Genomic DNA, 14334 nt, shown 5'->3' on the forward strand with positions numbered 1-14334 from the left:
GCTGCGATTTTCACGCAACACACAAGTGATGCGTGAAAATCACCGCTCATGTACACAGCACCCATTGAAGTGAATGGGTTCGGATTCAGTGCGGGTGCACTGGGCGGGCTTAAGCTCACGCATTGCACCTGTGTGAAAGGGGCCTTAATGTCATTTCATCCTCCAGTATATAGATCTTGAACTAAATATGGGAGAAAGGTTTTTCTATAATATAGTAATCACCAGGAAGTCTAATTTTGTGCCCAGACAATTTTCTGGGTTAAATAAAAAATGTTTGGTCAGAAGTTGTCAAAAAGCATCATAGGATTCGAAAATAAATCCCATAATTGTTTCCAAACTACTATGCATCCCTAAAAACCATGGCTCACAGAGCCCAGTCCATAAGCGAAGAGCAAACAATATATTTTCTAAACATTAATATTCATTTCTGTGCATTGAGGCTATAATTTGACACATTTATATGTTGCATATTTTACATACCGGTATATTATCCGGGCACTTTTCTTGTATTTTACAAAGAACTCATTTGATTCATCCCCGCTCCTTAGACCTGTCCCTCCACATGTAAATCTTAAGGCCTATATACACTTTAAAAGCCCCAAATCCTTGGATTTGTATGTATATATTTATATATATATTGCCACATTCTTAAAATCATGCATTTCTGCATTGCTATTGCACAGACTTAATACAGTTTATAAAGATTTTTTTTAATGAAAATTATTTTTTCTCTCCATGTTGTTCTATTTAACCACTTTCCCTTGTACCCTCGATTTTGCATGATATCCCCCCCCACCCCTTCATCCCATACCAGTCTCCATGTTTGTAAATGACCCTTGTGTCCCAACTTATAGTGGTGAAATGTGTTGGGAACATGCATACTTGACCAGTAAACTGTATCAAATTTCTCCTTATCAAATTATCAGTTTCCTAATCTGATCTCTTCTGTTCCTTCTCATTTCCTCCTGTACTCACATCCAAAAGTTTTCTTAGATTGTCCACCCCCAAACCCCAACCAACTTTTTGTTCACTGCTTATGGACGTCCTCACTACGTACTATCTTGTAGATGATCCAGTAGAATGTGTTAAATATAAGAAAAACCAAAGGGAATCCGATCCTGGACACCTTGTCAATCTTCTTGGCCCGGCCTATGAACAGCTTGCGCATCTCGTCATCAGATTTTGATGCTGGAGCTGTGGAGCTTGTTGGGTTGTTGTTGTTGTTCCCTTTCACGGAGATCCCATCCTTTGCTTGGAGACATGCTGGGCCCATTCCATAAGCTGCAAAGCTGAAACGTCCTTCACCATTGTCATCCTCCTGCAAAAGATTGAGCGTAGGGCTCTACTTAAAATAAGACAAGAATGTTGCACCCTCTCCAACAGGCTCTCTCATCACTACTGTACACATCAGTCTCCTGCTATTTGAGCATCCACAAAACTAAATGTAGGCCTTATTTTTTTCGGCTAGTACTAGGAAAACACAGAATAAAGCTTAAATACATAATATTTTATCTTTCTTTGGATATATTATATTCAAATACCAGTTTATAACTACAAGCAATTGCCATTCTGACACTACTTAAACGGGTCATCCCATGATTATTGTAAAAAAAGGAAAATCAGACATCATATAGTACATGACAGTCTCTTTCTAGCAAAGCTAAAACCAGCCCTGTACCTCTCATGGATCCAGAGATCTCCCCTTTCTTTGCTCCAATTGTTCTGGTAGAGTTATTTCAAGTTGGAAATTTAGGGGACACGATGCCAGAGAAAAGGGTGAGCATACAGTATTTTATTTTAGGCTAGTGGAGGGCTTGTCCAAAATTTTTAACTATCTTCGAAAAACTCTTTAAAGGGAATCTGTCACATGCTTTTACCATTTTAAGCTGTCACCATCGTTATGTTCACTAAAGTACCTTATTTCCAGCAGTCTTCTTTTTACTTTATTTCGTTTTGTCCTTTTGATATAAAAGCGCTTTTTATGATATGCTAATGAGGCTCCAAGGTGCCCAGAGGGGCGTTTGTTTCCTTCTCTGGTGCCCAGTGACGCCCCCCAGGAGTGCCCAAGAACGCCTCCTGTTCCTCAAATAACCTCCCACAGCCCGGCAAACGGTTCCGCCCCTCCCAACGTCATAGTCTACCTTCTAGAAATGCCCCGTCCTTCTTCCTGTCAGTGGCCAGAAAACTCGCGCAGGTGCAGTACCACCTGCGGCCTGGGGCCTGTGCGATCATCAACCTCCTCAGGGCAACAGCGCTCAGGTTACATCACTGGGCTCAGCGCATGCCCAATGAGACTTTTGAGGCTGTTCTGCACCTGCGCAAGTTTTCTGGCCGCCGACAGGAAGAAGGACGGGGCATTTCTAGAAGGTAGACTATGACGTGGGGAGGGGGCGGAACCGTTCTTGGGCACTGCAGGGGGGCGTCACTGGGCACCGGAGAAGAAAAAAAACGCTCCTCTGGGCACCTTGGAGCCTCATTAGCATATCATAAAAAGCGCTTTTATATCAAAAGGACAAAATGAAATAAAGTAAAAAGAAGACTGCTGGAAATAAGGTACTTTAGTGAACATAGTGATGGTGACAGCTTAAAATGGTAAAAGCAGGTGACAGATTCCCTTTAATATACTGGTGGTTTCCTGCATTTTAACTATCTTTGTACCTGATTGTGTGGGTCACTACTACCTTGCTACACATGTTATGTTAACATAGTGTTCCCTAGTAGTATTCACTGATGCAATTTATATTATGTAGACCCAGTAGCCTCTGCGTCTGTCTGTGGTTCTCCTGATTTCCAAGCTTGTATTCAAATAAAATGTATCCTAAGGCTACTTTCACACTTGCGGCAGTGTGATCCGGCGGGCAGTTCCGTCGTCGGAACTGGCCGTCGGATCCGCCGATCTGCTGCTGCCTGAAAGCATTTGTGAGACGGATCCGGATGCGGATCCGTCTCACAAATGCATTGCAAGGACGGATCCGTCTCTCCGCTTGTCATGCGGACCGACGGATCCGTCTTGTAAATTTTTCGCATTTTTACCGATCTGCGCATGCCGGAACGACGGATCCGGCATTCCGGTATTCTGAATGCCGGATCCGGCGCTAATACATTCCTATGGGAAAAAATGCCGGATCCGGCGTTCAGGCATGTCTTCAGTTTTTTTCGCCTGAGAAAAAACCGTAGCATGCTACGGTTTTCTCTTTTGCCTGATCAGTCAAAACGACTGAACTGAAGACATCCCGATGCAAACTGAACGGATTACTCTCCATTCAGAATGCATGGGGATATGCCTGATCAGTTCTTTTCCGGTATAGAGCCCCTGTGACGGAACTCTATGCCGGAAAAGAAAAACGCTAGTGTGAAAGTACCCTTAATAAAGAACAAATGGTTATTTCATTTGACACTTTGTTCTGTGTCCTATAGGTTTGGTGTGTTTTTAGTGGCATGATTATTCATTTGGTGGTCCATTCCTTATACAGTGTCAGACTATAGTGTCTAGGTTCCACCAGCAGAATTTATTCTGGCAAGAGGGTTACCTTCCACCGGCATGAAAATATTGATTGCTCATTTTTACAGAACTGTATTATGCACCACAGTTGAGGTGCCATATTTAACAGGTTTTTTCTTAAGGAGGTTTTTTGATATTTTTTATTTTGATGAACTATCCTTAGGGTAGTAGGCCCTTGATGTTCAAATGCTGGGGATCTGCCATGTCCACTTCAGTGTTTTCACAGTTACAGTGCTCATTCATACAGGCAGCTGTGCCTTGTACTGGGGGGGAAAGCATAGATACCCAGCAGCTTAGAATTTGATTGAAGGCTAGAGGGCATGGATGACCTGTAGCATTGAATTTAGTAGGTGAGCAGGCCTCCCTCCAATCCAAGGCAATAATGCTGGGCATCCATTTCTGCTATAATGGATAACATTGTCAGATGAGGTCTATTCAATCCCTGATTAACACCTGTAATCACTACATAGATGGATTGGTCCTTGGCACACAGACCTACAGGAACAGGTAAGTAATCTTTCCTGTTGACTTTCCTGTTGGTTATTGTCAGTTCAGTATCTTTACTATACTCTCTACACAATCTGCATAGAGGACAAGGAAGTTTTTACAGGGAAATGTGTGATCACATCAAGCAGACTCCAGAGACCCTAATGATGTAGGTTCTCAAAAAAATAAATAAAAAATTTGCAGATGATATAGACTACAGTTATTTATATAGTCACATGATTGGTATGCAGATTATTTGTGAATTTTCTATTTCTTGATACTTAAAGGTACATGATGTAATCTGTAGTGAATGTAATTTCTTACCAGTGACTGTATCTGTGAGTTGTCCCCTCCCTTCTGATCCTCAGCTGTGTCATGTGACCAGCAATCAGACTCTTCAAATGATACAGCATCTTATGTGTGGACAGGAATTCAGTTTCTCTATGAATTCCTATGGGAGCCTCAATGTTAGCCCCATAGGAATGAATACAGAAGTAACTGACTTTCTGTTCTATGTCAGTTGGAGATCAGAGCGTTAGTCACATGACACAGCTGAGGATCAGAAGGGAGGGATAACTCACAAATACAGTCACTAATGAGAAGATTACATTCACTACAGATTAGATCATGTACCTTTCTAACAGGTCAGAGAATACATTTTTTTTGCTGGAGTTCTTCTTTAATGTATCTTCTGAACATTAAGTTTGGACAATCAGCAGCTGGAGATGAAGATTCCACCAAAAGTTAATCACATTGTGGCCACCAGCTTAATTTCGGGTTCAGACACTTCAAGAAAGGAAGGCGAAATGGGCTTGTTCTTTGTCCTCACTAATGAACATGGCATTTACTGGATTTTCCACAGTTTGATACATTCATGTAACAAGTTAGTTATCTGCTGCATCATGAGGCACATTCTGGGCTTAGACTCTGTTCTCAACAGTGGACATAGTTATTTACTATCCATATATACGCCTATATTAGGCGTATTTCTGGTGCAGAAGGTTATTTGCGCTGCAACCTGCGACATTTCTCTACTCATTAGGAGTAAAAAATTATCTAACTGTAAGCCAGCAAGGAAGATGGCTTACAATGAGACAAGCACTGGATACACTGAAGTTTTATAAAAAGTAGAGTGGGGGCACACTAGAATGGAAACGGAGTGCAATGGCGGTTTAAAACAACTATAGTAACAAACACTGGACGCATGGCCCAAGAAAACCCCCCAAAAATGCACATCCACTAAGTATAAAAGCAATACAAGAATTGTATTAGGTTACAAAAAAACACCTTTTTATAACATTGGCGGATCCACCGCCATCTATATGGGTTATTAAGACCTGCTTCCACAAAATACTGATTAAGGGGTTTAATATACCTGCTTCCACCAAATATTGATTGAGGCCTGTGATACACCGGCTTCCACAAAATACTGATTAAGGGGATTGATATACCTGCTTCGACAAAATAATGATTAATGGGATTGATATGCCTGCTTCCACCTAATATTGATTGAGGCCTGCGATACACCTGCTTCCACAAAATACTGATCGAGGCCTGTGAGATACCTGCTTCCACAAAATACTGATTAAGGGGATTGATATACCTGCTTCCACCAAATATTGATTGAAGCCTGCGATACACCTGCTTCCCAAAAATACTGATTAAGGGGTTTGATATACCTGCTTCCACCAAATACTGATTGAGGCCTGCGAGATACCTGCTTCCACAAAATACTGAATAAGGGGTTTGATATACCTGCTTCCACCAAATACTGATTGAGGCCATTGATACACCGGCTTCCACAAAATACTGATTAAAAGGATTGATATACATAATGATTTGACAACATAATGATTAATGGGATTGATATACTTGCTTCCACCTGATATTGATTGAGGCCATGCGCTACACCTGCTTCCACAAAATACTGATTAGGGGGTTTGATATACCTGCTTCCACAAAATACTAATCAAGGCTTGCGAGATACCTGCTTCCACAAAATACTGATTAAGGGGATTGACATACCTGCTTCCACCAAATATTGATTCAGGCCTGTGATACACCTGCTTCCACAAAATACTGATTAGGGGGTTTGATATACCTGCTTCCACAAAATACTAATCAAGGCTTGCGAGATACCTGCTTCCACAAAATACTGATTAAGGGGATTGACATACCTGCTTCCACCAAATATTGATTCAGGCCTGTGATACACCTGCTTCCACAAAATACTGATTAAGGGGTTTGATATACCTGCTTCCACAAAATACAGATTGAAGGGTGCGATATACCTGCCTATACCAAATATTGATTAAGGGGTTCTATAAACCTTCTTCCACAAAATAATGATTGAGGGGTGCGATATACCTGCTTCAACCAAATATTGATTATGGCCAGCTATATACCTGCTTCCACAAAATACTGATTAAAGGGATTGATATACCTGCTTCCACCAAAAATTGATTGAGGTCTTCAATACACCTGCTTCCACAAAATACTGATTAAGAGGTTTGATATACCTGCTTTCGCAAAATACTGATTGAGGGGTGCGATATACCTGCTTCCACAAAATATTGATTAATGGGTTCTATAAACCTTCTTCCACAAAATACTGATTGAGGGGTGCGATATACCTGCTTCCACCAAATATTGATTGAGTCCAGCTATATACCTGCTTTCACAAAATACTGATTAATGAGTTTGATATACCTGCTTTCACAAAATACTGATTAAGGGGTTTAATAATATACATGCTTCCACAAAATATTTATTGAGGTGTGCAATATACCTGCTTCCACAAAATACTGATTAAGGGGTCTGATATACCTGCTTCCACAAAATATAGATTGAGGATTGCAATATACCTGCTTCCACAAAATACTGATTAAAGGGTTCTATATACCTGCTTCCACAAAATACTTATTAATTGGATTGATATACCTGCTTCCACCAAATATTGATTGAGGCCTGCGATACACCTGCTTCTACAAAATACTGATTAAGGGGATTGATATACATGCTTCCACCAAATATTGATTGAGGCCTGCGATACAACTGCTTCCACAAAATACTGATTGAGGCCTGCGGTTCATCTGCTTCCACAAAATACTGATTGCGGGGTGCGATATTCCTGCTTCCACCAAATATTGATTAAGGAGCTTGATATACCTGCTTCCACCAAATAATGATTGAGGACTGCAATACCCCTGCTTCCACAAAATATTGATTAAGGGGTTTGATATTTCAGCTTCCATCAAATACTGATTGAGGCCTGCGATATACCTGCTTCCACAAATACTGCTCTTCTCTAGGGACATTGATACAGGGTCATTTTGAAAATAATAGGCAGAGGAAGAGGCAGGGCGTTCCGCAGCGATGTATCCGTGGACATCGCTGTTTAAAGCGATGCCGGGTGATTAACCCCTTCTATGCCGTGGTCAGCGCTGACCGCGACATAGAAGTAGTTTGCGGCGGGGAAAGGAGTGCATCGGGTCCCCGTGCTGCTGTGGCAGGGACCCAATGTGTGACAAAACAGGCCGATGCCATGCGGATGTTTCCTAATGCCTTGCACGGCATGGGGACCTGCCTTCTACGGGTGCCCAGGAGATGCAGCCTCACGCTGGGTCTCCTAGGCAACCTGTTAGGGTATTACTCTGTGTTAGCCTCTAACAATCAATGCATTACAATAGAAATATATTGTAATGCATTGCAGAGGGGATCAGACCCCCAAAAGTTGAAGTCCCAGAGGGGGACAGAAATAAACTTTCAATTTAAAAAAAAAAGTGTTTTCAATAAAAAGGTTAAAGAAAAAAAATGCTGCTTTCATGTGAATTTTATAATAAAAAAATAAAATAAAATAAAAACATATTAGGTATCGCCACGTCCTTAACGACCAGCTCTATAAATATATCACATAATCCACTCTGTCCAATAGACACCATAAAAAATAAAAATAAAAACTGTGTTAAAAAAAGCAATTTTTGTCACCTTATATCACTAAAAGTGCAACACCAAGCGATCAAAAAGACCAAAATAGTACCATTCTAACTGTCACCTCATCCCGCATGGCTCTCAGACTATGGAGACACAAAAACATGATTTTTTTTTGTTGTTTCAAAAATGCTTTTATTGTGTTAAATGGGAAAAAAATATACATATTAGGTATTGCCACGTCCGTAACAACCTGTTATGCCCTGCTCAGGTCATGTGCGGAGGTCTGCTAGGTTAGCAGCACATGTGTAGCCTTTTGTTATTGTTTTGGAGTGGAGCTGTATCCGCCTCCCTTCAGGTGCACTGGGTGGGGTCATTGGTTTAAATTACGCCCACTCCCAGTGTCCTGTGCGAGTTATAGCTTCTGTCTGGCTCAGAGGAAGGAAGGATTGGCTGTTCCTGCTCTGCAAAAGATAAGTTGGTTTTGTTTTATTGTGGTTGTCTGTCTAGGCTGTTAGAGAGGTGCCTGCCCCCTCCAGGTCCTGAGGGAGCAGGCTGCCTCTTTCCCCCTTTCACCATCTTAGGGATTCTAGGGAATCTTCAGCCCAGGCACGAGGACACATTCATTCCCACCATCAGGGTCTGAATGTGGGCATAGAAGTCTAGGGAGAGCTGGTAGGGATTTGTCAGGAGGTGAGCCCTTTCCCCAGCTTCTTGCCTAGACACTTGTTTGTTATATCCTGTGTATTTTGTATCCTGTCTGCCGTGACATAACCTTCTCACATGAGTTAACCCCTAAGGTGAACACCGTAAAAAAAATATCAAAACAGTGTCAAAAAGCCATTTTGTGACCTTTTGTAATATCAAGTGATCAAAAGGTCATATGCACCCCAAAATTGTACCAATCAAAACGTCATCTCATCCCGCAAAAATGATACCCTACCTAAGACAATCGCCCAGAAAAATAAAAAAAACTATGGCTCTCAGACTACGGAGACACTAGAACATAACTTTTTTTGTTTAAAAAATGCTGTTATTGTGCAAAACTGAAATAAATAAAAAAGAAAATACATATTAGGTATCACCGCATCCATAACGACCTGCTCTATAAAAATATCACATGATTTAACTCCTCAGGTGAACACCGTAAAAAAATCAAATAAAAATGGTGTCAAAAAGCCATTTTGCCACCATACATCACAAAAAGTATAATAGCAAGAAATCAAAAAGTCATACACACCCCAAAATAGTGCCAATCAAACCGTCATCTCATCCCGCAAAAATTACTCCCTACCTAAGACAATCGCTCAAAAAATAACTATGGCTCTCAGACTATGGAAAGACTAAAACATGATATTTTGGTTTAAAAAATGCTGTTATTGTGTAAAACTTAAATAAATAAATAAATAAAAGTATACATATTAGGTATTGCCACTTCCGAAACGACCTGCTCTATAAAAATACCACATAACCTAACCCCTCAGGTGACCAGTGTAAAAAATAAATAAAAAATGATGTAAAAAAAGCCTTTTTTTGTCACCTTACATCACACAAAGTGTAATACCAAGCGATCAAAAGTCATATGCACTCTAAAATAGTATCAATCAAACCGTCATCTCATACTGAAAAAAAATGAGCCCCTACAAAAAAAAAATATGGCTTTCATTATATGGAGAAACTAAAACAATTCTTTTTTTTTTTATATTTGGTATTGTCGCGTCCATATAAACATGCTCTATAAAAATAGCTCATGATATAAACTGTCAGATAAATGTTGTAAATAACAAAAAATTAAAAATGGTGCCTTGCCTCACAAAAAGTGCAATATAGAGCAACCAAAAATCATCTGTACCCTAAAATAGTACCAACAAAACTGCCACCTTATCCTGTAGTTTTCAAAATAGTTTTTTTTGGAGTTTCTACTCTAGGGGTGCATCATGGGGGCTTCAAATGTGACATGGCAAGTTAAAATTATCCCAGTGAAATATGCCTCCCAAAAACCATATGGCATTCCTTTTCTTCTGCGCCCTGCCGTGTGCCCATATAGCAGTTTAGGACCACATATGGGGTGTTTCTGTAAACTACAGAATCAGGGCAATAAATATTGAGTTCAGTTTGGCTGTTAGCCCTTGCTTTGTTAGTGGAAAAAAATGATTAACCCCTTCCCGACCGCAATCTGTATATATACGTGATAGCTGCACATACCCCGTGCAGCTACCACGTATATATGTGTTCTGGCAGCTCTTTAATCCAAGCGCTGCAAAGCGCTTGGATTAAAGCTTCTGCCCCTGCCCTTAAAGCTTCTGCCCCTGCCCTGTATGCTGTCACGGACAGCATACAGTGCAGTAATGCCGGCAAGGGACCAATCAGAGTGGCCCCTTGCCGGTACAGACTAACTAATCGGATCGTGGCAGTGAAAAAATGCTGGTTTCAGGCTCTGATCTGCGCTCAATCTATCTATTATAAAAGTAGAGAAATTTACTTTACATTCCCCATATGTCTACTTCATGTTTGGATCATTTTGTGAAAATCATGGACACAACATGGATGTCATCTGTGTTTTGTCCATTTTTTACTGAGACACTCTGGAAATTAATTTCCAGCTGAGCATTGTTTGTGGAATACGGATGACATGCAGAGGGCAGAAAATTAAAACACATGGACTAAACATGGATCCTTCACAGACATTTTCACAGATGAAACGTGGATGGTTGTTTTAATGTCAAACTGACACGAAAATGTGAATGAGGCCTTACTGTGGGAGGGGAGGTGGCCCAATTCTGAATTTTTCGCCTGGGGCCTAATGATTTCTATATACGCTCCTGGGTGCAAGTAACAGGGTTTATTACAAGGAAATATTTCTAGTTCTTATTTGCCCTTATGCGGGGCAGTTAAATGTTCTAAAGCATTTTTTTGGCTTGTATTAGTGAGAAAAAAGGGCTTATTAGCCATTGTGTAACGAAGTGAGAAAATTACAGCTGTTTTTGGGGTGTATTAGTGGCAAAAAAATATATATTTGGGGTTCTGCGGTGCAGTTATTTGTTCTAAAGCCCTTGTGTGGTGAAGTGAGAAAATTGCAGACTTTTTGGGGTGTTTTAATTTCCTTTTTATTTATTTGATCAGACAGATGCACACGGAAGTGGCAGAGGCCTAAATGTTTCTGGCTCAGGCAGAGGTCGCAACAGAGTAAGGGGGCATGGCAGCAGGAGTCACAGCGAGAGGCCTGAGCTCCCGGTGTCATTTAACGGTCATGTCTTGACCAGCAACCCAGCGGTTCTTGAATGGTTGACTCAGTGATCCACTTCGTCCCAAGTAATATCAGAAACCCCCAGCCAGGAGTGGGTGGGGTTCATCAGACACAACCCTTAGTCAGCATGGCCCGGGAGCAGGCCCTGTACCCTCATCTGTCCTCAACCTGCCTCTATCCTTTTCTGTTCCCTCAGCCAGAGAAATATTATATGCTGTGGGCTCAGCTCCACTATACAGAGAGGACGAGCTACTAGAGAACAGTCAACAGCTACTGGCCAGCCAAGATGTGGACAAGACATCTGCTGCTTTCTCCGGTAGGCGAGCAAGTAGTGATGAGGAGTGTGGCGTGGGACCTGGTGTTGCGAGTGGTCAGGCTCCTAACCCAAAGACCGTTGAGGCCTGCATGACATAGTTCCTATTTTGCATTAGAATTGGCTTATGATTTGGTAGCCAAAAGCAGGAGTGGGTACAAAACACAGAAGACATGCAAATATTCCATTCACGTGTCATCTCTGTTTTGGATCCACTCCAGTTTTTTTGGCTTTAGCAATACTGATGGATTACTGACCAAATGCTGACCGAGTGAAGGCGTATGCTCCACAGACAGGATCCGTTTTATGGGGATTATTGTTCTGACGGATCAGAGGAAGGGCAAAATAATCAGTGACGTCAACACAAACTTACTGCTGACACCCTCTCCACTCTGTCTGGGGTGCTGTATAAGTGTTTAATAGAACAGGTTCTGTAGACATCTATGTGGAATCAGCTGCTAACGGTGTAAAAGGATTCCGCTTCTTCTTGACGCTAACATTGATCTGTAAGGCTGAGTTCATACTTGAGTTATTTGGTCAGTTTTGGCCCTGTAACTGCCCAAATAAGTGAAGTGTGCAGTGATTCTAAGAGCGACACCTGTCATCCGCATGTCATACTGACTTGCAGTATTGTTTCACTACCACAGCAGACTCCCTATGCGTGTTACTGCAAGGCACAGTGTTGTACACCACTATAAAGGCTCTCTGCAGCCAGGAAATAGACGTTTTTTAACGTGATTTTCTGCAAATAAATTCATATTGAACCGAATATTTTCGAAACATGCAGCGGACCGGACAAATCGATTTTTTTAGAAATTTGCTCATCTCTAGTTACGACCAAATAGATGTAGATGATAATGTAACCAATCACATGTGGGAGCCGAGTGAAAAGGGGGCATCGTCATCATCAGGGTGGGGGGCAACGTGCCTGTGAGACAGCAGGGTGGAAGCGAGCCCATGAGACAGCAGGGTGGAAGCAGTGGTAGATCTGCAACGAGGGAGGGGTACACCATCTGCTCCTCGGGAGAATACCTGTGAGGAACACACTAGCAGTGCATGGGTTCATAAAAACAGCGGCAGGCAGACATGCATCACACAGTGTTGGAGGGAAAATGCCATAGTCTCCAGTGTGGGAATTTTTTTCTAAGTCGCTGGGGGACATTAGCGTGGCGGTATGCAGGATGTGTAGGCAGAAGGTTGTGTGGCCAGGGTGCTACTGTTGGCATGACGGACCTGCATCAACACGTGGAGTGTCACCGTAAAATGGAGTGGGAAAACTGTCCCACTCATTTAGTGTTACAGACTGATGCAGCAACCACTGCATCTTCCACCGGCCCACACCCCCTCTCCAGCAGTCAGGACTCGACAGCGTCAGCAGAAGGAAGCTGTCATTCCCTACCATCTACCTGAATGTCATCTATTGCTCCTGATGCTCCTCCTACTCCTCATCACTTGTTTTGACAGCAGTCAACCACCGAGACAAAAACAGTATGCGTTGAACTCATCCAACGGCACACAAGCTGAATGTGCACCTGGCCAAGTTGCTGGAACTACAGTCCCACCCTTTCCATATAGTTGACTCTGCACATTTTAGAGAACTGATGGCTTGTGCCCATCCAAGGAGGAGAGTCCCAATCCGTTTATTTTCCAAAAAAGCCCTGCACATGTACATTGAGCAGAAGATGGGCCTTGGGCCTCTTGGTGTCTGGTAGAGTTCATGCCAACGCTGATGTATAAAGTTGTAACTATGATTAAGGACAATATATGTAATTTACAGCCCACTGGGTAAATGTGGTTCCAGACCAGGAACATCAGCAACTTGGCCAGGTGATGGCAGTGATGCCTTCATGTTGTAATGCACCAATGTCCTCCTTTGCTTCCTCATCCTGCGCCTTGTCCTCACTCTCCCCTCTAGGCACAGTTCGCAATGGTCCTCTAGCTTGTCACCTATGCAAAGCTCTGCACCTGGTCAGTCTTGGTGAACGGAGTCACACCAGGGTGAAACACTGGCTGTCTCCTCACCAATTACAGATAGGAATCATGGTTACTGATAACAGGAAGAACATTTTGTCTGCGCTGAGTGACTATTGTCACTGTTGCTGCCGCTGCTGCTGATGCCACCCTCCCCACTCTGTCATGGGGCCACTACTGTCACTGTTACTGGCATCCGCTGCTGCCATCCTCCCCACTCTGTCGTGGGGCCACAGTAAATCTACAGCTAACAGAAGGGATTAAAAAGCATGTGTTTGGATTGCCACAACATGCATTAAAAGATTTTTTTTTTCTCCACTACTTTTTTGGCACTGCCTCCATTTCTTCCTCTAAGGAGCCATTGCACTGCAGGAATTTAATGATGCTTACCAGCCCAAGTTGAAGAAGGTGGTAATGGCGAATCTTGAAGTTTTTATAGACCTGCCTGAATGTGATGGATTTTAAATTTCCTTAAATTTGTTGTACAACATCCCATTGTAGAAGTAGAGGAGTAAAAAAAAAATCAATAAAGCCATTTTTTGTCACCTTACATCACAAAAAGTGTATTACCAAGCGATCAAAAAGTCATATGCACCCTAAAATAATACCAATCAAACCGTCATCTCATCCTGCAAAAATTGAGACCCTACATAAGAAAGTCACCCAAAAAATAGAAAAAAACAATGGCTTTCAAAATATGGAGACACTAAAAAATCATTATTGCTTTATTATGTAAAACTGAAACAAACAACCAACCAAAAAAAGTCATATTTGGTATTGTCGTGTCCGTAAGAACCTGCTTTATAAAAGTAGCACATAAACTACCCTGTCATATGAACATTGTAAAAAAAAAAAAGGTGTCGACTATATGGTCAACCCTGACTA

The 14334-nt window shown here is 41.9% G+C and overlaps 1 protein-coding gene across 1 annotated transcript in view; it reads right to left on the bottom strand.

The window, feature by feature from the left end:
• Window positions 1–1027: 1027 nt before the first annotated feature.
• GLRA1 (glycine receptor alpha 1) overlaps window positions 1028–14334 on the bottom strand; it is a 118660-nt gene continuing 105353 nt past the window's right edge. The window contains exon 9 of the mRNA XM_044277458.1: window positions 1028–1318. Coding sequence (XP_044133393.1) covers window positions 1028–1318 — 291 coding nt within the window. The remainder of the gene's footprint in view (window positions 1319–14334) is intronic.

This window comes from Bufo gargarizans, chromosome 2, assembly GCF_014858855.1.
Source record: "Bufo gargarizans isolate SCDJY-AF-19 chromosome 2, ASM1485885v1, whole genome shotgun sequence".
Taxonomy (NCBI): Eukaryota; Metazoa; Chordata; class Amphibia; order Anura; family Bufonidae; genus Bufo; species Bufo gargarizans.